The 23,257-nt window shown below is 33.7% G+C and overlaps 1 protein-coding gene across 1 annotated transcript in view; it reads right to left on the reverse strand.

The window, feature by feature from the left end:
• Nucleotides 1-222: 222 nt before the first annotated feature.
• The window catches only part of LOC133332761 (cell adhesion molecule DSCAM-like), a gene marked incomplete at its 3' end in the record, with an annotated part of 49,612 nt that continues 26,577 nt past the window's right edge, over nt 223-23,257 (reverse strand). Inside the window, exons 4-6 of the mRNA XM_061541137.1 lie at nt 19,672-19,748; nt 15,729-15,918; nt 223-388 (exon numbers count right to left, since the gene is read on the reverse strand). Of these exons, the coding sequence (XP_061397121.1) occupies nt 223-388; nt 15,729-15,918; nt 19,672-19,748 (433 nt within the window). The remainder of the gene's footprint in view (nt 389-15,728; nt 15,919-19,671; nt 19,749-23,257) is intronic.

A 23,257-nucleotide genomic window follows, 5' to 3' on the forward strand; every position in this document is an offset into this window, starting at 1 on the left:
GCTAATAACTTTTTTGTGCTGATTTAAAAAAAGTGGTTGTATCTTAAAATGTACAAGACACAGTAGGAATTAACCTATTTTCTAAAGTTGAATACTGGTTTTATTCAGGTGATTTGTACCAAAAATTAGTTTGTATTTTAATGCATTTCAATTGGTATTCACACAACAACATTTACCTATTTCTCAGATATAGGGGTTACCAATGCATTTGTATCTACATACCTGTATGTGGGCACTGGATGGCCTTGAGCAATACACGGCAATGTTGTCTGACCATTGAGCACAACATGACGCATCGAGTGTTTTTCAACATTAATGCGAGGCTGTACCATGCCTTTGGGCTCAGTAACAATTATACGCCCGGGATAAGTCGATGCTTGAACTTCGCCTATAAAGAAGATGAAAAGAAAAATTACAATATTACAATAGACTTATATTTATAATTAGAGAATATTTTTAAACTGATTCTTATTTCTTTTGGACCTTATGGGGTGTTTAACAGAAAAATTAATTAAATGTTTGTTATTCAATTTTGTTCACAATAAATGTATTGAGTCAATAATAAGAAATAATTTTAATTTGAGTATATCATCAACAATGTTGTGTTGGATTGGGGCTATTTTAAAACATTAACATATATTGAATAATTTCGGGGAAAAATCACTAGAAAACCGATATGCCAAATTAAACATAGAGCTATATTGATCATTATACCCTTCACCACACTGTGGTACAGGGTATTATGTCTTTGTGCATATGTTTGTAACAGGCAAAAATAATAGAGATAGACCCATGCACAGTTGTCCCAATTCAAATTTTTTTGGCCAAAATTATTTAATACAACATAATGTATACTTTTCGTTTATAAATAGATTAATATTTATTATAATAATATTAATATTTATTGCAAATCCGTTAAAACGCGTTTCTGCAATCATAAGGTACAATATAGTACTATTTATTAGGTTTTTAGATATGCAAAGGCATACAAAATGTTAGGGTACAAAATGTGATGTTTTAGTACAAACATGAGTTGTAAAACAAAATAAAATGCGGTAAACATGACTTAAAACAGGCTTAAGAAGGTTGTTTTATACTATTAAGCAAATAAAATAAAAGAACTCTATTAGTTTTAAATTAATTAATTATTGAATATATGTAGATATTTCGTTTTCCAGAACTATATTTTCATCGCCATATTCTTCTTCGAATTCTTCATCTGTTGTTTCATCACAATCAGTATCATTAGCGGGCCGTAATTCATCGTTTAGTTCACAAACTAACAATTCGATTACTTCAGATGGCAGGTTTAACCGTTTTCTTTCTTGTAAGCGGGCGTTTAGGCGTATAGATGATATAAGTGGATCAGATGTATCCAATGCTCTATTAAATACGTCTGTGAGATTATTGACATGACTACTGTTCCTAGCGTGTAATAATCTGTCATTTTTATATATTTTGTTTCTGCATTCAGCAGCATCCTCTCCAAAATATCCAACTGGCAACACAACATTCTGCATTATTTGCTTAGAATGAATCAAGACCTTGTGCACTGTTGGTGTCATCGCTACCCAAGGATAATGGCCCTGAATATATTTAGCTGTTTCGAAACAGTATTTTTCAAATTTTTCCAAATCAAGGGGAAATTGACATGTTAAACATACAAGAATTATATGAAGGCGGTAAACAAGCTCTTCTTTAATTCCGATAATTTGAGCAAACTTCTGGTAACTACCAAAAGCACGACGGGATGTGTTACCATCATTAGTGGAACCAAAACCGGGGCAACTGTGCGACGTTTTTATACTAAAATTGATTACTAGGTTAATCAAATGTCCCAAAATATCAATTGAAATGTATTTTCGCCAAAAACAGCGAAAATTAATTAAATAGTGAGGCGCCGTTGTGGGAGGTCTTAACCAAAATATTTGGTACAAACAGTTTATACTTTCCATGAAGTCAAAATGCAAAGTTAGAGCCGAATCGGTTAAATAATATCGCTAAAATCTTTAAAATATCTTAAATCGGACGGTACGGCTATGTCACAGTGTGGGCCAATTTTCAAAAAATGTTGCAGAAATGTTTTTTATACTATTAAAACCTTAAATATCAATTTTAAGAAAAATCGGATGAAACTTTGTCTTTATCCCACATTTTCAGTTCAATACTATATACAATAAAAACATCAATTTATAAAAAATTTCACTCAACTTAAAGTAGAAAAATACATTTTTTTCTAAAAAAGGCAAAATAAGGCAAAATATTTCATCTGAATATGATAGTACATACCCCTGCCAGCTTCCAAAAATTTTTTGGAGGAGACGATATTTTTACATTTTTTCTAAAGTTTAAGAAGATTTCAAAAATATTTGTAAAAAATAATTTTCAATATACACACAAACTTTTATCTCCCTACCCAGATATTACAACTTTCTTCGTTCTTTCTTTATATATTATGAAAGCACTTATTATCAGCTTCCAGATTCATAATAACTTTGGTCTGAATTTCGTATACCCATTCGACCACACAGCACACCAAAAAGTATATATTTTACAGCACACAGTCTGTTCTATTTTTTATACAAAAAATTTTCAACTTTAGCATTACACCAACGAGCGGCTATTAATGGTATTTAGAAAAACCAATTATTTTCGGATGGTTTGAAGTGTTTTTTATTATTCCGCGCAAAAAAATTATAAAAATATGAAACTTCAAAAAAATAATTTTGGCCAAAAATTTTGTGATTGCGACAACTGTCATATATATTTTCGTCCGATTTAAGATAAATGGTGTAACAAAGTCCCTATATATTTTTCGATTTGCACGAAATTTGGCATAGTGAAATTAATTAGGTCTAAAATGATGTGTGTTAAGTTTCCTGAAAATCGGTTCATATTTAGATATAGATCCCATATATATTTTCGTCCGATTTAAGATAAATGGTGTAACAAAGTCCCTATATATTTTTCGATTTGCACGAAATTTGGCATATCGTAATTAATTAAGTCTAGAATAGTGCACGTGAAAATCGGTTTGGATGTACATATAGCTCCTATATAAATTTTCATCCGATTTAATGTAAATGGTGTACCAAAGCCCTTTAACATATTTCGATTTGCATAAAATTTGGCATAGTGTACTGAAATGAGTCTGGAGTGATGTGTGTAAAGTTTCCTGAAAGTCGGTTCAGATTTATATATAGATCCTGTTTATTTTTTCTTCCTATTTTATGTAAATTGTGCACTAAAGACCCCAAATTGACACAAATTTTGAACAACGTACTAAAGTTTTGAAATGTGGAAAATTTTGAAATCGGTTCAGATTTGGATAGAGCTTCTATATATATTTTCTCCCTAGTTTTGGTAATTTTGTCCCATTGTAAGAAACAACCCTATATCTGAACAAATGAAAAATTTAGTATAGGTTGCAAAATTCGACGTCTGTTAGCATTCATCTGTTGAATATATCCAAAGTGGTGAAGGGCATCATATAGTCGGCCCCGCCTGACTTTACAACTTTCCTTACTGGTTTTTTGTATAGAGCCTTCTGTGATAAAACCCTCAAAATACCAAAAATTTGTATTTACCGTTTAAAGGGAACTATACCAAATTGTAAATATATATTGAAAACTTTTGTGTGGAAGATTTGAGAGCCCATGAGAACATAAAAAATGAAATTTTAAGTCTAGCTCAAAACCCACCAAAATACCAAATACCAAACAATGCCGCTCTACAGAGGCTACACGGAAACTTTAACCAATGTCTAAACTTCCCCATAAGTAGCTAAATTAGTTACGTAGTTTTATTTGAGTGCAACCAAAAAAGTGGACCAATATATTTCATGGAGTCTCAGTTGTGAATATTTCTAGGTTTTATAAACGGAATTGTAAATTTAACAGACACTACACGTTGTGGCGGAGGTTAAGAAAATCAGGTAAATATTTCTAAAACTTGGTGTTTAGAGTAATTCATCATACTTTAAGAATTGAAATGAATTTAAAAAAAAAAACCAAACAAAATTAATTTCCATTGTAGTGAAATTATTTAAATTTACCTCAATGATCTTTTAACTCGATACACGATAGAATCTTCACAACTCTAAATAAATCACTGAATATGTAAGTTTGAATACCGAATTGATATCTTTGGTTTATTCTCAACGGCCTAAATTCCGTAAGTAATCCACTTTAAGGATCTGAGTCCTATTCCTAGCCCATTTTTCTATTAGTAGTTCAGTAGGTATATTCTGTAACTTTTAACAAAATTCGATATTGTTTAAATTTCTGTTGTTATTGTAAAAATAATAAAAAAAAAATAAAACCAGTGAGCGGAGCAGTGTAATCGGACGGGGCCGACCATACGATACCCTACACAACTATCACAGAACTCTATCATTTTGCGGATTTTTATTCCGAACCTGGGCAATATTTCGTGCTAGTTGCACCATCTTTCCCGATTAGAGGTCAACAGCACCTCTTCCTTACACTGACATATTCTCCGAATATTACCAATATTCAGTACAGCCCTTCTAATTACTTGTCGACATTCCCTTCACCGTGGGTTGTGTAATTGTAGCCTAAAATAAGTTTTCGGTCCACTTCATCCCAAAATTATTATCTGATCATCACCGAAAATTATAGGCGTTGTCCTTGACCATAACTGAAACCTCATGGAACTTTTCAAAGCGATCCGCGCTATATTTCTGCCTTCTAGTGTGGTAATGGTTTATTAAATAATGTCTGAATACGTAAGTACTTGTAAATATTTACGTGTAACTCCCACATCCGAGTAGATACGACAATATAATTGGTCTCCACTCCTCTTGGATATACTATCAACTTCTCGGTTCTATGTCCCTCAGGAGTAAATATATACGCTGTATAATACAAATTTTGTCATTTTTCACACAAAAGTCAGGGTCCATTTGACCCGTTAAATATTGACCAATCTTTATCAAAACAGGCATACTTGTTCTTTGGCCCAATCCCCTTCTCCATGTTTGGGCCATAATTGCGGCCTCTGGAGCGACCAGAAAAACCGACAAAAATTAAGTATTTGATCCATTTCATCCCCTAAATATTAACCGATCTTTACCAAAAACAATAGGGGTCTTCATTGGGCCGAACAATTCCCACATGCAAAATTTCGTAAAGATTGGTTCATAACTGTGGCCTGTATCGTGTTTACAAATTATAATTGACGGACGGACACACATGTCTAGATCGACTCAGATAGTAGAGATATGACGGTCGGTGTACTTAAAGGTGGGTCTAGGACCAACATTTCGCGGCGTTACAAACTCTGCTGCACAAAAGCTATAATACCCTGACAACATAGTTGTGTAGAGTATAATAAACAATATCGAATGTTGTTAAAAAGTTACGGAATATACCTACAGGTCTCCCAATCTGAACTTTAGTTCGAATAATTAGAGTTCTGATTCCTTATTGAAAAAGCCCAAATTCCGTAAGTAATCCACTTTAAGGATCTGAGTCCTATTTCTAGACCGTTCTTTTATTGGTAGTTCAGGTCTCCCAATCTGAACCTTAGATCGAATTATTAAAGATCAGATTGTACTTACTCTCGCATTTCTCCATAATGTTAGAGAGATTTCTTCCCTTATAGGGCTATAATGTGAAAGCTAAGAGTGTATTTTTCTTATGCTTAGTCTCATCTAAAAGCGATAAAACCTTTCTACATTTTTTCAAAACCTATATATAGATATGTATGGGCTAACTTTGAAGTGTTCTTTCTATGTTGTCTTGTTAAGTAAAACGAATTGCAGTCAGTTTTGGGGTCTGTTCCAACAATAAAAATAAAGTTTTCAATTTCCCACACAAATGTGTATAGTCATGCCCTGAACATTGTCGGTTGTTTTTCCAAGTTTGAAGTGGGTTTTAGTTGCTTACTCGTTTATTTTATTTCTTCATTATCGAACGTTTCTTGCAATTCTCAAATAACATCACTTTGTAGTGAAGTGTGAAAACTTTCACATCATCAATCAACTGCCCAAGGGGATGGAATATTAAAACAGGTCACTACCCCCACCCCAATGTAAAAAATTCAATCAAAGATGTTCACACAACCCAGACATATTCAGATCTGTTCGTGTTAAAGAGATAGCTAAGGACGTGATGTAGTCTAACATTACCCCAAAGGGTATATGTATATAATAAATATAGATTTTAACATAGCATGATGATTTGTATAGAAAAATAACAATTTACCGCAACAACAGCAAAAAAAACAATAATAACAATAAATGTATTTTTTAACAAACAAGTTGTGCTTAAAAAATAATATATGGTAATTTAATTGCTGCAGATATATATATATATACATTGCACTATGGACCAGGAATTTAAGTTTATTTACTTATTTTTTTTTAAATATCCATTTCAGATAGTGTGGAAAAATATTATATTGTGGCCTTTAGAGCGACCAGAAAATCAGCCGGCGTTACAAACTCTTGGGGCTGCATAAGTTATAATACATAGAAACCGGAAAGACTCGACAAAATGCATTTCGACAAAGTAATTAAAGAAAACGGAATGACAAATTTTATTTAAACTCTAATTTATGGTGGATGGTATAAAAAGTAAAATTTCTATAGGTTTGGCCGAATATGATCATCATTTTTAGTACCTCCACCATAAGGTAAAGTGTATATTAAATTTGTCGAAATATAATATGGGAATTGTTTATACGTTTCTTCAATCAAATTTGATGTAATTCGGTATTTAGGGTTCTCATAAGGTACCACCATATCTCCGAGCTAAAAACCAGTAAGGAAAGTAGTAAAGTCGGACGGGGCCGACTATATGATACCCTTCACCACTTTGGGTATATTCAATATATCAGTAAAATGAAATTTGTCCCATAAACATATATTTCTACAACCTATACTAAATTTTTCATTTGGTCAGATATACAGTTGCTTCTTACAATGGGACAAAATTTTGTAAATCAATTTAAAGCATATATCAATCGCACACCCGTTGATTATTTGGACAAATATCTGATAAACATGAGGAGTTTGATGCACCATTTTCTTTCTTTTCATCGAAACTTGTTGCAGAATATCGGCCACATTTTGAGTTCTTGGTGTATCTTTTACTTAAAATCGGGAGAAAATCTGTATGGTAGCTCTGTCCAAATTTGAACCGATTTCAATAAAACTTATATAAATTATATAACTTTGGGACTTTGGTGTACCTTTTACTTAAAATCTGACTAAACTATATATAGGAACTATATCTAAATCTGAACCGATTTCAACAAAACTTGCTACACGTTATCTCATAATAACTTCAATAAGTTGTACAAAATTTTGTGCCAATCGGACCCACCTGGGGAGTCCGGTGCAGCATTTATATCTAAATTCTAGGTTATACTAAGTTCAGTACGAGAGATATATGTGGACTTTGGTGCACCATTTACATTAAATCGGACTAAAATGTATATGGGAGCTATATCTAAATTTGAACCGGATTTTAGCAAACTTAACACACATCATTCTAGACCCAATTCGTTATGCTGTGTGATATTTGGTGCAAATCGAAAGATTCGCACCATTTACATTAAATCGGATGAAAATATATATGGGAGCTATATCTAAATCTGACCCTATTTTCACGAAACTTAACATATATCATTTTAGACCTAATTCATTACGCTATGCCAAATTTCGTGCAAATCGGAAGATATATAGGGACTTCGGTTCACCATTTACGTTAAATCGGATGAAAATATATATGGGAGCTATATCTAAATCTGACTTGATTTTCACGAAACTTAACACACATCATCGGAATAAGTGACCTATGCCAAATTTCATCCAATTTGGATCATAAATGAGACCTGTACTTTGTTTACAATGTAACATCGATAGACAGACAGACGGGCATGCATAAATCGACTCAGAAAGCGATTCCATGCATATTCTCAAAAGAAACCATGTGCCTATCTCGTTTCATTTTGCCTGTTACAAACATATGGACAAAGACATAATATCCTGTACCACAGTGCGGTGAAGGGTATAACAATTAAAATTTACCCAATTCGGAATTTTGAGAATTTTGGAACGTTTTTCAACCGAGATGGCTGTAATTTGGTGTTTTGTATTATCATTGGCTGTAAAATTTCACTACCAAAAATACCAATATTGATACCCGTTTTATTATAGATCCATATAACGGTAGCCCATATAAATATTTTGAGAATTTCAGTCCTATTTTTGTTAAGTTTCTCTCGGTATGTTGAAGATCCTACCATAACATTAGTTTCTCTAAGGAGCCCCCATTTATTTCAGATATTTTGATTGTCATTCTCATTGTGGAGGGTATAAAAAGTTCAGCCGGGACGTATTTAACATCGTTTTTACTTGTTTCTTACAGAATCGCAATCAGCGTCCCGAAACCCTTATATTTATTTCATAAAACATCTCCATTAAAAATGTTAGGGTGTATTTATGTTCAAAATTAAAAGCTCCGTAACAGTTGCACGCACCGATCAAAAATTTGATTTCGAACGGGTTCGGAGTCCTGACTCAAATATTTATACCAAAAATCATTGATGTAGTACGAAATTGAAGATTAAATAAAACATGTAGAAATGACTAAAACTGATAACGACGAACAAAAACCTGACACAATATACAAAAAGTGACACAATTCAATGCAAACCTATATGACAAAGAACATTACTGACTTGCTTTAAAAAGTAGTATTACAAACAACAACTTCTTTAGTCGGACAAAATCAATCCCCTTCTCCATGCAAAAATTCGCGATATTTGGGCCATAATTATGGCCTCTGCAGCGACCAGAAAAACCGACAAAAATTAAGTATTTGGTTCATTTCATCCCCTAAATATTAACCTATCTTTCATTAGCCAGAACGCATCCTACATGCAAAATTTTGTGAAGATTGGTCCATAACTGGTGGGTCTAGGACCAATATTTCGCTGCGTTACAAACTCTTGGGCCTGCACAAAACTATAATACCCTGACAACATAGTTGTGTAGGATATAAAAACAAACCACTAGAACAGAACAGAACTTTAAAAGATGATTTATGTTAGAAATGTTGCGCATTATAAATGTCCCTGCCAAAAACCGAATGAACTTTAAGACAGATACGGAACATTGTGCACAAATTATTGAAAAAAGCGACAATAAAAGAGTTAGTTGATCAATTCAATGAGAGTGGAAGTTTATCAGTGTTAATAAAAGAAAAATAAAATGTAACTATATTTATGTAATTATGTTCTTTGTTTTTTAAAGTCAATCCCTGATGATGATCTTCGACGATGCTCGAAATATTGGAAAATAATAATAAATTAAAAAAGAAACCAAAAATCTTTTTTAATTTTCAATGACCTCAAGCTGAAAAAAACGAATAAATAATTGAAAATGAAACATTTAAAAATGGCAATGTCTTATTTATTTGCACAAATGTAACGATTATTGGATAAATATTTCTCTTAAATTTGAATCGGAATTTCTATTTGATATTTTAATTTTTATCTCTTATTAATAGAGACTTTTATTATGAATTTCATGCTAAACGTTGCATAGTAAATCGGTCAGAAGTTGCATCAAATTTCAACGCTTAATTAAAGGCTACTCCGCACACGCACACACACAAACATGCATGTACACCCAAAATAACATATTGTCTTTTATTAGAAGTAAATTATCAACTATCGAATATAATTAGTATAGCAGATATTCGTCGAAGCATCAATCCGAACTATGCCATTGTTTGATAATTACTAAGTCTTGGAATATTAGGGAAAAGTGATGTCAATGGACAGAAACTTTTGTGTGGTATGTATGATTGCTTATCTTTGGTATATATGAAATTTGTAATGCGAAGAAATGCCACACTACATAACACACTTCGAAAAGTTTGACGAAAATTATTTAAGGGGACCCCCCCATTCTCGGGGTCAAATTTTTTTTGATTTAATTCGAATCTACACTAATTCAAGAATGTCCCTACAAAATTTCAAGTGAAAATCTCAAGACTCTTGAAAATATAGCCGATTTATTGTGTCAGCATCAAGTGATGGCTAAAGGGCTTTTCAAACTTTAAACGCGTTTTTCTCTAAAAACTTTTTTGCGAATGGCGGGCACGATAACTCAAAAATTAATAACCCAATCGATTCCAAATTTTTACACGTTTCTCTGTGAGTTAGCTATACACTCACGTATGAACTAGGATAAAGTCAATCGGTAAAGATCTTTCTTATTTTATAACTTGGTTTTCGGTAAAAAATCGGCGATTTTCCAAAAATATGTTTTCAAAGGTCCGCCATTTTGTTAATTTTAGAGCGAAGTCAATAATCCTAGTTCATACAAGAGCCAGACATGTACTCTTTCTAACAGCGTTAGAATTTTCGGATTCCGATGTTCCCGTGAGGAGTTATCATGCCCGACATCAAAAATAAGGACCTTTCTTTAATTACAAAAAACAACAACAAAACAATAACAAAAATGTTTTGTACATTATTTTTCTTCTCTTTTAAATCTTCAACTTTATATGTGCAAAGTTACAAACCTTAACAAGCATTGGTATTGATTTACCAGCCCATTGAAAATCTTGAAAAATTAAAATCGAGAATGGATGGGGTTCCCTTAAATTATTATTTGAATTTTGTCTTGTGAGGGCAGTGATCATTTGAATGTAAAGAGTATGAATAACTCACTTAAAAAATATTATTATTATCATACATTGGAAAATCATAATGATATCGATTCAAGAATCTAGAAGATCGCTCAGTCAATAGGAAAACTTTACTTTTGGGATCTGAAGACCCACTAAGTCACATTTAACACTAGGAAGACTGGAATTTTGTATATACCTATATTGCCTAAAATCGGTTAAAATGATCTCATTCTGAAAGAATTTTTATTGTGTAAAGTAATTTTTGTAAACTTATTTTTTTAATATTTTGTACATTATTTACAATCATACAAAACGTTGTTACTATTTGTTTTCGGTGGGAGGGCTCTCAAGTTTCCCTTTTTCAAAAAATAAGAGCGCGGACTAAATGTTCGAAAAAGAGTAAGTGTTTACTCTAAGAGTGAAATCGACTGGATATATACAATTTATTTTCCTCGATTTGTGTGTTCGTTCGGGTTTCGATGTTGTACTGATCTGGTCATATAAGAAATTTACTTTATCTATATATAAAATAGAAAAAAAATTTGTTTGTTTGTATGTTACCGATAGACGCCGAAACCGCTGAACAGATCATAATGAGATTTACACTGTATGTCGGGGCATGCCCTGAAAGTAACATAGTCTATATAAACTTTTAAAATTCCGCGTGGATGCGGAGTTATAGCATCAATAGTAAACATACCTCAAATTTTCTGAACATGTTAGATGCGTTTATCTTAAGAACGGTTACAGATAACGCCTTCAAAATTTATCTGTATATCGTAGGTGTGAATACACATTATTCATACAAATATGAGCGAGATAAGATCGGTGGAACTGCACTCTCCGTTACACATAAATAATCTACATGTAGAAAATTAAAAATGTTTTGTTTCTAGACTCAAAACCCGTTGGACAGATTTTACTGAGATTTTTTCCGCAAATCATGCCATCCGAGGGAAATAATATAGGCTATATAAACTTCTAAAATTTCGCGTGGATGTGGAGTTATCTCATCGAAAGTAATTATACATCTGAACTAATATTCATTTTCTAAGCTTATATCTTAAGAAGGGTTACAGATTCCCACGTTAAAATTTGTCTGAGTAACTTGGTAGCAAATACGCATCATCCCTATAAAAATTGGCGTGGTACAATAGGGGAAAATGTACTCCTCACTGCATTTAATTAATCTAAATGTAGAAAATGGAAACTCTTTTGGTTGTTGACACAAAAACCGCTAAATATATTTTACTGAAATTTTTGCAGTAAGTCATGCCAACCCATGTAACTTCGAAAATTCCGCGATGACGAGGAATTATAGCGTCAACAGTAATCATACCTTTGAACTAATATTCATTTTCTATTCATATATTTGAATATCTTAAATAAATCGCCTCATACAAATTTGTATGATACGCAGATAATTACATACTAATCTTAAGGGAAGGAGAATGGGGGGGGATTCTCGATTTTATTTTTTCAAGATTTTCAATGGGCTGGTAAATCAAAACCAATAATTGTTAAGGTTTGTAACTTAACACATATATACTTGAAGATTTAAATTAGAAGAAAAATAATTTACAAAAAATTTTCGTTATTGTTTTGTTGTTGTTTTTTGTAATTAAAGAAAACTCCTTATTTTTGATGCCGAGCATGATAACTCCTCACTGAAACATCGGAATCCGAAAATTCCAACGGTGTTAGAAAGAGTACATGTCTGGCTCTTGTATGAACTAGGATTATTGACTTCGCTCTAAAATTAACAAAATGGCGGACCTTTGAAAAAATATTTTTGGAAAATCGCCGATTTTTTACCGAAAACCAAGTTATAAAATAAGAAAGATCTTTACCGATTGACTTTATCTTAGTTCATACGATAGCTATATACTCACAGAGAAACGTGTCTGCTGTTTTTCATCTCTCCATTATCTACATATTGGAATAAAATTTGCGTAAAATGAAACATTTTTGACATTCTAATTTTTACATTTTGTCAATTTGTGAAAAAAAATTAAATTTGGATTTTTTTAATTTTAAAACTTCAACTGCCATTGAAGAAAAAGACTAGGAATTCAATATGGGAGATATCCAAAAGAGAAATGCTGATTGTGGAATAAAAATTATAAAAGTCCGAAATCTGTGGTGGCTTATCATTATAGCTGATATATTTCGAGGATGTATAGAGGAAATGACTAACTCAAATGCCACAAATCCTATCTTCGGACTTGATCATGGTTTCTTAAGAATAACAATACTATATCTAGGTTCGGAAATAATATTATGATGTGATAATGCATTAGCGAATTTTTCTTGGCAATGAAACAATTAAAAATAAACAACTCAAATTTAACAAGGATCATACGTCAGGTATATATGTAAGCGATATTAATCGGAGTGAGAAAGGGATCCCAATCACATCATGGGGAAATATTTGAGAATACAGACATAAAAAATTGCTGTAATATAAATGAAGGATTTTAGTGGTCTTGGAACGATTAATGAGAAGCATGTAAATATTGGAGAAAATATGACTGATTAAAAAAGTCAAGCCAAATTTGTTTTTAATACTACTACCGTTATTCAAAGATTATTTAAAAATGTATTTGTAATCTATTGAATAGAATCAAATATACTAATACATAGACCGGCTGCTACGAAATTATTACTGATATTACACAACGAAATACCTACAAATAGTTTTCGACGTTAACTATCCAATGTTAATAACTTTAGTATGGGCAGCGAAGCGCCACGGGTTCAGCTAGTACTATAATAAAAGTAGTCTGATTTTTTAATATTTCATAAGAGGTCAAAATGACCGATTTTAGGCCATATAGGTATATCACATGTGAATACGGGGAATGAAAGAGGGGGAGAAGCAGCTAATATGATTAGTAAACGTAGTTCTGTGTTGTACAAAAAGTCACAACATTTTTAAAAGCTGTGTCATAATATACATAATTTTTTGTTTTTACTTGAAATTGAAAAAATGGTCAATATGACCGCCTTCGGCAATCTAGTGTTAAGGCATGTTGAATACGAAATAATTTATGATACATATTATAAAGTAGCAAGCAAAACATCTCCAGAAAGAATATATTTGACCACACACATTTTTGCTAATGTGCAGTAACAACAAGTAAAAACGATGTTAAGTTTGGTCGAACCGTTAGGTTGACACTCAAAATATACCCTCTGCCTCTATATATCTTTCGATTTCCACGAAATTTGGCACAGCGTAATGAATTAGGCCTAGAATGATGTGTGCTGAGTTTCATGAAAATCGGTTCAGATTTAGGTATAGCTCCCATATATATTTTCGTCCGATGTCATGTAAATGGTGCACCGAAGTCCCTATATATCTTTCGATTTGCACGGAATTTGGCACAGCGTAATGAATGAAGTATAGAATTATGTGTGCTAAGTTTCCTGAAAATCGGTTCAGATTTAAATATAGCTCCCATATATAGTTTCGTCCGATTTTATGTAAATGGTGCACCAAAGTCTCTATATATCTTTCGATTTGCACGAAATTTGGCACAGCGTAATGAATTAGGCCTAGAATGATTCGTGAAAATCGGTTCAGATTTAGATATAGCTCCCATATATAGTATCGTCCGATTTTACGTAAATGGTGCACCAAAGTCCCTATATATATCATTCGATTTGCACGAAATTTGGCAGAGCGTTCTGTATAAAATGCAGAATGATGTGTGCTGAGTTTGGTGAGAATCGGTTCAGATTTAGATATAGCTGCCATATATATTTTCGTCCGATTTAATGTAAATGGTACTACCAAAGACCATATATATTGTTCGGTTTTCAGAAAAATCTGATCGTTTTCACTAAACTAGAGTTAAGCCAAAATGCGACGTCTGTTAGGATTCATCTGTTGAATACACCCAAAGTGGTGAAGGGTATCATATAGTCGGGCCCGTTCAACTTTACTACTTTCCTTACTGGTTTTTTAATAAGAAATATATAAAACCAGTGATCGGAGCAGTATAGTCGGACGGGGCCGACCATATGATACCCTACACAACTTCCACGAAAATCTAATTTTCTGTGGTTATATATTCTTAGCATGGACAATATTTCGCAATATTTGCACCCTCTTGACCGACTATAGGTCAACAGATATAACTAATATTCAGAACAGGCCTTTTAATTACTTATCAAGATTCCCTTCACCACGGGTTTTGTTCTGATGTTTGGCTTTCAATTGTGGACTACAGATCGACTTAAAAAACTCAAACTCAATTAAGTTGTCGGTCCACTTTGTCCTAATATTATTATCTGATCATTACCGAAAATTTTAGGCGTTGTTCTCGACCATACCTGGATGGTCCTCTTGGATATACTATCAACTTCTAGGCTCTATGTCCTTCAGGAGTAAATATATACGCTATAGGATATAAAATTTGTATTTTTTCACACAAAAGTTAGGGTCCATTTGACCCGCTAAATATTGACCGATCTTTTTCAAACCAGGCATGCTTATTCTTTGGCCCGATATCCATGTAAAAATTCGCGATGTTTGGACCATAATTCTGGCCTCTAGAGCGACCAGAAAATCAGACAAAAATATAGTTTTAGTCCATTTCATCCCCTAAATATTTCCCGATCTTTACGAAAACCAATAGGGGTCTACATTGGGCCGAACCCATCCTACATGCAAAATTTCGTGAAAATTGGTCCATAACTGTGGCCTGTGTCGTGTCGTTTATGCATTCTACATTGTAAAGTTGAATTTATATGATAAAAGAAATTTTTAAAACAGTTCAGATATATTATTATCGCTTTTCTCAACTTTTTTGGTGTAAACATTAAAGAGATTACAATAGACGGATCGGAAATGAATATTTCGATAAGTTGCAAATGGAATAACCATTAATATCCCCCACGAATATAATTATCAACATGTTTGTTCATATGTGTAATGTACATACATACTGGATGTCAGTCTGCCAGTCCACCGACACACAAATATTATCTAAAACGATGTGTGAACTAAGTCATTCATCCCAATGACTATCCTTGCAATTGAACATTACTTACCGGTTAATCGATTTACGGTTCGACATGTATAACTTTTGTAAGCATCATTTGGTCCAGCATTGTTGATGTACAGTTCACCATTGGAGAGTACCGTATATTTGCCACCAATATCTGTATTGGGATACAAGTGCATTCCAGTATCTTGTATCCATGCTGTTACCATAACGAACTCGGACATGTAACTGGGTACCTGGAAATGAAAGAAACAAAATTATATAAAAATTGGCATAACAATATTAAACACACACATATATATATATATATATATATATGCATCTGTATTAGGTGGTAGAGATAAGCTCAACCTCAATGTTAGTAAAAGGCAAGAACACTTGATAATTTCATTACATCGAGAGGGGTTTTTCTGATCAAAACCAAAACAAGTCATAGAAAAGGTGAAACTAATGCGAGAAAATTTTAAGCTTTTCTGTGGCCCAGGATATATCATAGCAGTGGTTTGTTCCCACATTTTTATAATTTCACCATAAGGTGGAGTGTATAGTAAATTTGTCATTTTACACAGACATTGCTAGTAATTCTAGGATGTTCATGGGTACGTTTTCATCCGAATGACTGCAATTTGATATTTTGCGTTCTCAATGTATAGCCACCGTCCCTACTAAAAAGTTTGACTTAAGATTCGGGGTATGCACCATATAACTGAACATCCCAATATTCGGTACTTTGGGGGTATTTTACACTTTTTATAACCGAATTGACTGTAAGTATTTATTTTTGATGCGTATTGGCTATATCGAAAATTAGCTTTTTTGTACCCATATGATAGTAACCAAATATACCTTTTTTGGTAACGTTTTTCAAACGTTACGTATCAGTTTTGGCATGTTCATGGTACTAACCAAAACGAAATACCAATATTTTCGTACTTCGTTTTCTACTGACAGACCACATCTATTTGTTCTTGTCGGGTATTCATTTGACCTAATCCTACAAATTTTTACACCATCCGCCATGTTGCGTACATTCAATCTTCTTTTTTTATACCCTTCACCACACTGTGGTACAGGGTATTATATCTTTGTGCATATGTTTGTAACAGCCAAAAATAATCGAGATAGACCTATGGTTCCTTTTGAGAATATGCATAGAATCACTTTCTGAGTCGATTTATGCATGTCCGTCTGTCCGTCCGTCCATGTATTTTTGTGAGCAAAGTACAGGTCGCATTTATGATCCGAATTGGATGAAATTTTGCAAAGCCCATTGGTTTGGCCCAAGGACGAACCCTATTGAAATTGGAGAAAATCGGTTCAGATTTAGATATAGCTCCCATATATATTTTCGTCCGATTTTAGGTAAATGGTGCACCACAGTCCCTGAATATCATTAGATTTGCACGAATTTTGGCATAGCGTACTGAATTAAGTCGACAATGATGTGTGCTAAATTTTAGGAAAATCGGTTCAGATTTAGATATAGCTCCCATATATAGTTTCGCCCGATTTTAGGTAAATGGTGCACCAAAGTCCCTGAAAATCATTATATTTGTACGAATTTTGGCATAGCGTACTGAATTAAGTCGACAATGATGTGTGCTGAATTTCGGGAAAATCGTTTCAGATATAGATATAGCTCCCATATATAGTTTCGCCCGATTTTAGGTAAATGGTGCACCAAAGTCCCTATATATCTTTCGATTTGCACGAAATTCGGCATAACGTACTGAATTGAGCCTAGAATGACGTTTGCCAAGTTTCGTGAAAATCGGTCCAGATTTAGATATAGCTCTAATATATAGTTTCGTGCGATTTTTGGTAAATAGTGCACCAAAGTCCCTAAATATCATTCGATTTGCACGAAATTTGGCACAGCGCAATGAATTAGGTATAGAATTATGTGTTTTAAATTTCATGAAAATCGGTTCAGATTTAGATATAGCCCCCATATATATTTTCGTCCGATTTAAGGTAAATGGTGTTCAAAAGTCCCTATATATCTTTCGATTTGCACCACATTTGGCACAGCGTAATGAATTAGGTCTAGAATAATGTGTGTGTAGTTTCATGAAAATCGGTTCAGATTTAGATATAGCTCCAATATATATTTTCGTCCGATTTAAGGTAAATGGTGCACCAAAGTCCCTATATATCTTTCGATTTGCACGAAATTTGGCATAACGTACTGAATTGAGCCTAGAATGACGTCTGCCAAGTTTCGTGAAAATCGGTTGAGATTTAGATATAGCTCCCTTATATTGTAGATTTATTTTAAGTAATTGACGCACCAAGGACCATTATATGGCTGATAGGAACAAAACGTACTGAATTTAGTATAACCTAACCTGTGACATGTTTCGTTGAAATCGGTTCATATGTGGATATAGCTTCCATATATATTTTCGTCCGATTTTAAGTAAATTGTGCATAAAACTCCTCAGATTGACATCAAATTTTGCACAACGTACAAAATTGAGCATAGAATAACGTAGTTACGTTTTCTAGAAGTTAAGACATAGCCCAAGGGATGACCTATTGATATTTGTTTGAAGTCGAATTACATAATTTAGTCCCATTGTAACAAACGAATGTCATGCTTATGGATAGATCTAGGTCGTTTCACATTTAGATAAATATCACATATTTTATTTCATACAATTTCATGATAATAGTCCTGTTTAATATACCCATAGTGGTGAAGGGTATCATATAGTCGGCCCCGTCCGACTTTACTACATTCCTTACTGGTTTTTAATCGAGACATTTATATCGAGACAATGTCATTGTAAATCACAGACACTAAGGCTAGGAACTTTAACACAACAAAACATAAGTGGGACCTATGGCCTCAGTAGTGTTGGCGGGTTATTTGTATTTTGTTTTAGCAAAATAGTCAAGATGAATACCAGTTTATTGTTTTTATAAAAAAAAAAAAAACTATTTATTAGTGGGTAATGTATGGCATTGTCCTCCGAGCTGTAAGGCGGGGAAAACTATAGTTTGGGATCTCGCCACTAACCCTCATCAGTTCTTTTTGGTAGGAGAAATACGGACTAAGTCAAAACATGGACCTAAAGGAGTAATTTTCGTTACGGATGTATGACAGTGGGTTTGAAAATGCAGCTAAAACTCTCAAAATATCGGACATTTATGTGAGCAATGCCTATCCCTTCTGAGCGGAAATCCCAACTTAAAAACCAGTAAGGAAAGTAGTAAAGTCGGACTGGGCCGACTATATGATACCCTTCACCACTTTGGATATATTCTACAAATGTATCCTAACAGACGTCGCCTTTTCGAAGGAATACTTATTTCAGTGTGTTGTGTCAATCGTCGTAGCTATGGGTCGTTAGTGCACAATTTACATTAAATCGGACGAACATATATATGGGAGATATAACTAAATCCGAACCGATTTTCACCAAACTTGGCACATATCATTCTCGGCCTAATTTAGTACCCTATGCCAAATTTCGTGCAAATCGAAAGATATTTAGGGACTTTGGTGCGCCATTTACATAAAATCGGACGAAAATATATATGGGAACTATGTCTAAATCTGAACCGATTTTCAATAGGGTTCGTCCTTGGGCCAAATAAATGAGCTGTGCCAAATTTCATCCAAATCGAATCATAAATGCGACCTGTACTTTGTTTACAATTTAACATGGACAGACAGACGGACGGGCATGCATAAATCGACTTAGAAAGTGCTTCTAAGCATATACTCAAAAGGATCCATGTGTCTATCACGTTTCCTTTTGTCTGGTGAAGGGTATACAAATCAACACATATTTTGTGAATTTATCTAATCGAAATGTGTTGAAAATTTGTTGTACAACTGTTCATGTGTTATAATACAACAAGAATCAGTTTTAACAGAACTTTTCTTTTGCACCGAATGACCGAATTGAATTGATAATAATTGCACATAAATATGTATTTCTTTTGACATTTCCTTGAAATGTGTTCAGTCGTTAACTTACCTGACATTTTAATACAGCCGTATTGCCAGCCATCACATATTCATCGTGCACTTGAACGGTATACTTTTGATTAACAACTGGAATGGAAGAGAGATCAGGTGATTATTAAATTACTAACAGATTAATTATATATTTAAAGGTATATTAATTTAAATTGATGCACGTTCAATAATCATTGCCGTATTATTTAAATACATTGGCAGACAGGTTTTTAAAAAAATAGACATGAAGTATGTTTTGGGGAAGCGTTTGACATCGATTGGAAAATACGTCTTAAAGTTTCAACATAACGAAAATGGGGCGAAAACGGACTCTTTACATGGGGTTTCTGTCAAACATGCATTTTCAGCAAATATATGTTCACCAAGAACCGGGAACGGCAAATTACAGCCGCTGCTATTGGAAAATGCGGTTAAAAACTATTCCCTCCACCAAGTAGGTATTCAATGTACCTAAAATCTATCGGGATTTTTATATATCATAGTGCATAGCTGTCAAGAGAATGTGACATATATGAACCTATAGATACTCAGTTTAGAAAATGACATTAAGAAACATGCACTTTATGGGAAATTTTCTGCTAAGAAGCAAACTTGACATACACAATTCGGTATGCTACAAAACTTCACGCTGCCTAAAATTGTATCTTAATTGCACATCACGCTTGTCGTGCATAATTTATGTGAAATCAGACTACAATATTTAAATCTTAAGCGAATTAAACGAAACCTAATAAACTTGGTTGTAGGCTCAATTAGCTATACCGTGCACAATTTTAAACTTTGAGTATTCGGTATCAAATCATCCAACCGAAAATTATCAATATTTGGCCACGGTACCCCCATTGTACTGCATTTTAGCGGTTGATACACGTATTTTCAACAAGTCTTCTGTAATTTTGTTTTATAGATACACGTTGGGTATCTGCCTACGAACTATTATCAATATTCGTTCATGACTCGATATAGGCCCCATAAAACGATACCCCCAAGATTGGGTATTTTGGGTAGCTTAATTTGTGGGCAATTTAATACTTTCCGTTCTCATTGATAAGAACATTTCCCTATCAAATATTATCATCATTGGACCATATTTCCGGATAGCTGCCATTTAATTATAACCCCAATTTTCCTTTTTTTTTGGTTGGGGGAGGTTTTAGTCATGTTTTACAACATTCGGTATTTTGGGGAGATTGGACACATGCTTGAACCAAATCTACGTACCAAAAATGATCAAATATGTAATGATACACCCGTAGGAGTGGTGTATTGTTTTTCAACCGTCACGACCCATTTTCTAACCAATGGGGATATATATGGGCAATATTGCCAATTTTTTAATATTCACCACTTTCAAATCCACTTTCAAAAAATCGGCTTTTTAGTTTTCGTGGTACATCAATGATTTTTGGTAGACATTTGGAGAAAAATGTCCTGACTTCGAATCCGTTCGCTATAAAATTTTTGGTTGATGCGCGCAAAACTTATCGAGGTTTTTATTTTCGACATTAGAAAACAATCTTAAAATTACGCGGTTTATTAATTTGGGGTAATTCTTCAATGTTTCCCGAATTTCGCGGAAACATTGACATATATAAAAACCAGTGAGCGAAGCAGTATAGTCGGACGGGGTCGACCACACGATACCCTACACAACTACACAACATGTAACTCTAAGATTCTGCGGATTTTTATTCCGAGCCTGGGCAATATTTCTTAATATGTGCACCATCTTTTCCGATTAGAGTTCAACAGCACCACTTGCTTACAATGACATATTTTCCGAATATTACTAATATTCAGTACAGACACCCCCCTAATTACTTGTCCAGATTACCTTCACTGTGGGTTGTATGGTGATTTTCGGCTTATAACTGTGGCCTATAGATCAACTCGAAAAAAACACAAACAACTAAGTTTTCGGTCCAATTCATTCCAAAATTATTATCTGATCATCACAAAAAATTATAGGCGTTGTCCTTGACCATAACTGGATCTTCATGAAAAATTTCCAAATTTACTAAATAATATCTGAATACATAAGCACCTGTAAATATTTACGTGTAACTCCCACATCCGAGTACATACCACAATATAATTGGTATCAATTTCAAGGTCAACCACTTCTCTTGGATATACTATCCACTTCCCGGCTCTATGTCCTTCAGGAGTAAATATATACGCCATAGAATAATAATTTTGTCATTTTTCATACAAAAGTCAGGGTCCATTTGACCCGCTAAATATTGACCGATCTTTATTAAAACAGGTATGTTTATTCTTTGGCCAAATCCCCTTCTCCATGTAAAAATTCGAGATGTTTGGGCCATAATTGCGGCCTCTGGAGCGACCAGAAAAATCGACAAAAATTAAGTATTTGGTCCATTTTATCCCCTAAATATTATCCGATCTTTACCAAATGATCGGTCCATAACTGTGGCCTGTATCGTGTTTACAAAATATAATGGATAGACGGACGGACACACATGTCTAGATCGACTCAGCTAGTCGAGATATGACGATCGGTATAATTAAAGGGGGGTCTAGGGCCAATATTTCGCGGCGTTACAAACTCTTGGGGCTGCACAAAGCTATAATACCTTGACAGCATGGTTGTGTAGGGTATAATAAGCACTTCTTGTGTATAAGTATACACCTTGCGGATTGTAGCAAGGCCCTTCCGATAAATTTTGGGGTTCTATAAGTAGGAATAAATCTTAAAATAAAACTATATTATGAAATATACATTTTAAATTGCGTTTAAATCACGTAATTCTCAAAATCATTTGATGCGCATGCGGTTTCCAGGAAGTACAATGTTTATCTTCCAATTCATGCCAACAACATGTTGCATTGAAGTACCCAAAATCTCGTAAAACGCGAATAATTTCCGAAACCTCCATATGCCATTAACGCGCATCCGATTTCGGTGTGCACCCTAAAAAATTACATCGATCTATATACATTTCAATGCGGTCCATTAAGAACCATGGATGACCCAGCTCACTCTATTTTTGAGACAAATTGAGTACATCTGTCTTTCGGCTGATGTTTTTAAAGTTCTGTTTTCACAAAAGTTCAAAATCCGTGTCAGGTCATTTATTGACGTGGAAGTGATCCACAGAAAATAAAATTAAATCCGCAAAATTTTCAAAAAACATATTTTGCCCAATTTCGTGTTTTTGGAAGGCCAGTTTCCTCCGTACTAGTAGATGGATTTTCACGAAGAAGATTTTATATCACCCGAAACGTAAAAACCCTTACTGATCGCGGGTACCCATATCACTCAAGTGACAGATCTGAAAATTTGGCCCGGAAAATAGGTTTTTTAGAAATTTGATCTCACAAAATTTCCATTTTCGGATGAGTATTACTCTGAAGCTGTGCATAATACATACACAAAATATATATAAAATTACTCAGATTCGCGACTACAATAATCTTATAATCGATTTTTAGAAATTCCTGTTTGCGTATTAAAGCTAGAAGTAAAATTAAAAAACACTCAAAATCGAGCTTCAAAATGTCAGCATCATTTAAAGGTAGATGCAGTTAAAATTTCGAAAAATGATACATAAGGGGCGTAG

The sequence above is a fragment of the Musca vetustissima genome, unplaced genomic scaffold, assembly GCF_032173495.1.
Source record: "Musca vetustissima isolate MV318-11 ecotype Yass unplaced genomic scaffold, APGP_CSIRO_Mvet_v1 utg85593, whole genome shotgun sequence".
NCBI classification, from domain to species: Eukaryota; Metazoa; Arthropoda; class Insecta; order Diptera; family Muscidae; genus Musca; species Musca vetustissima.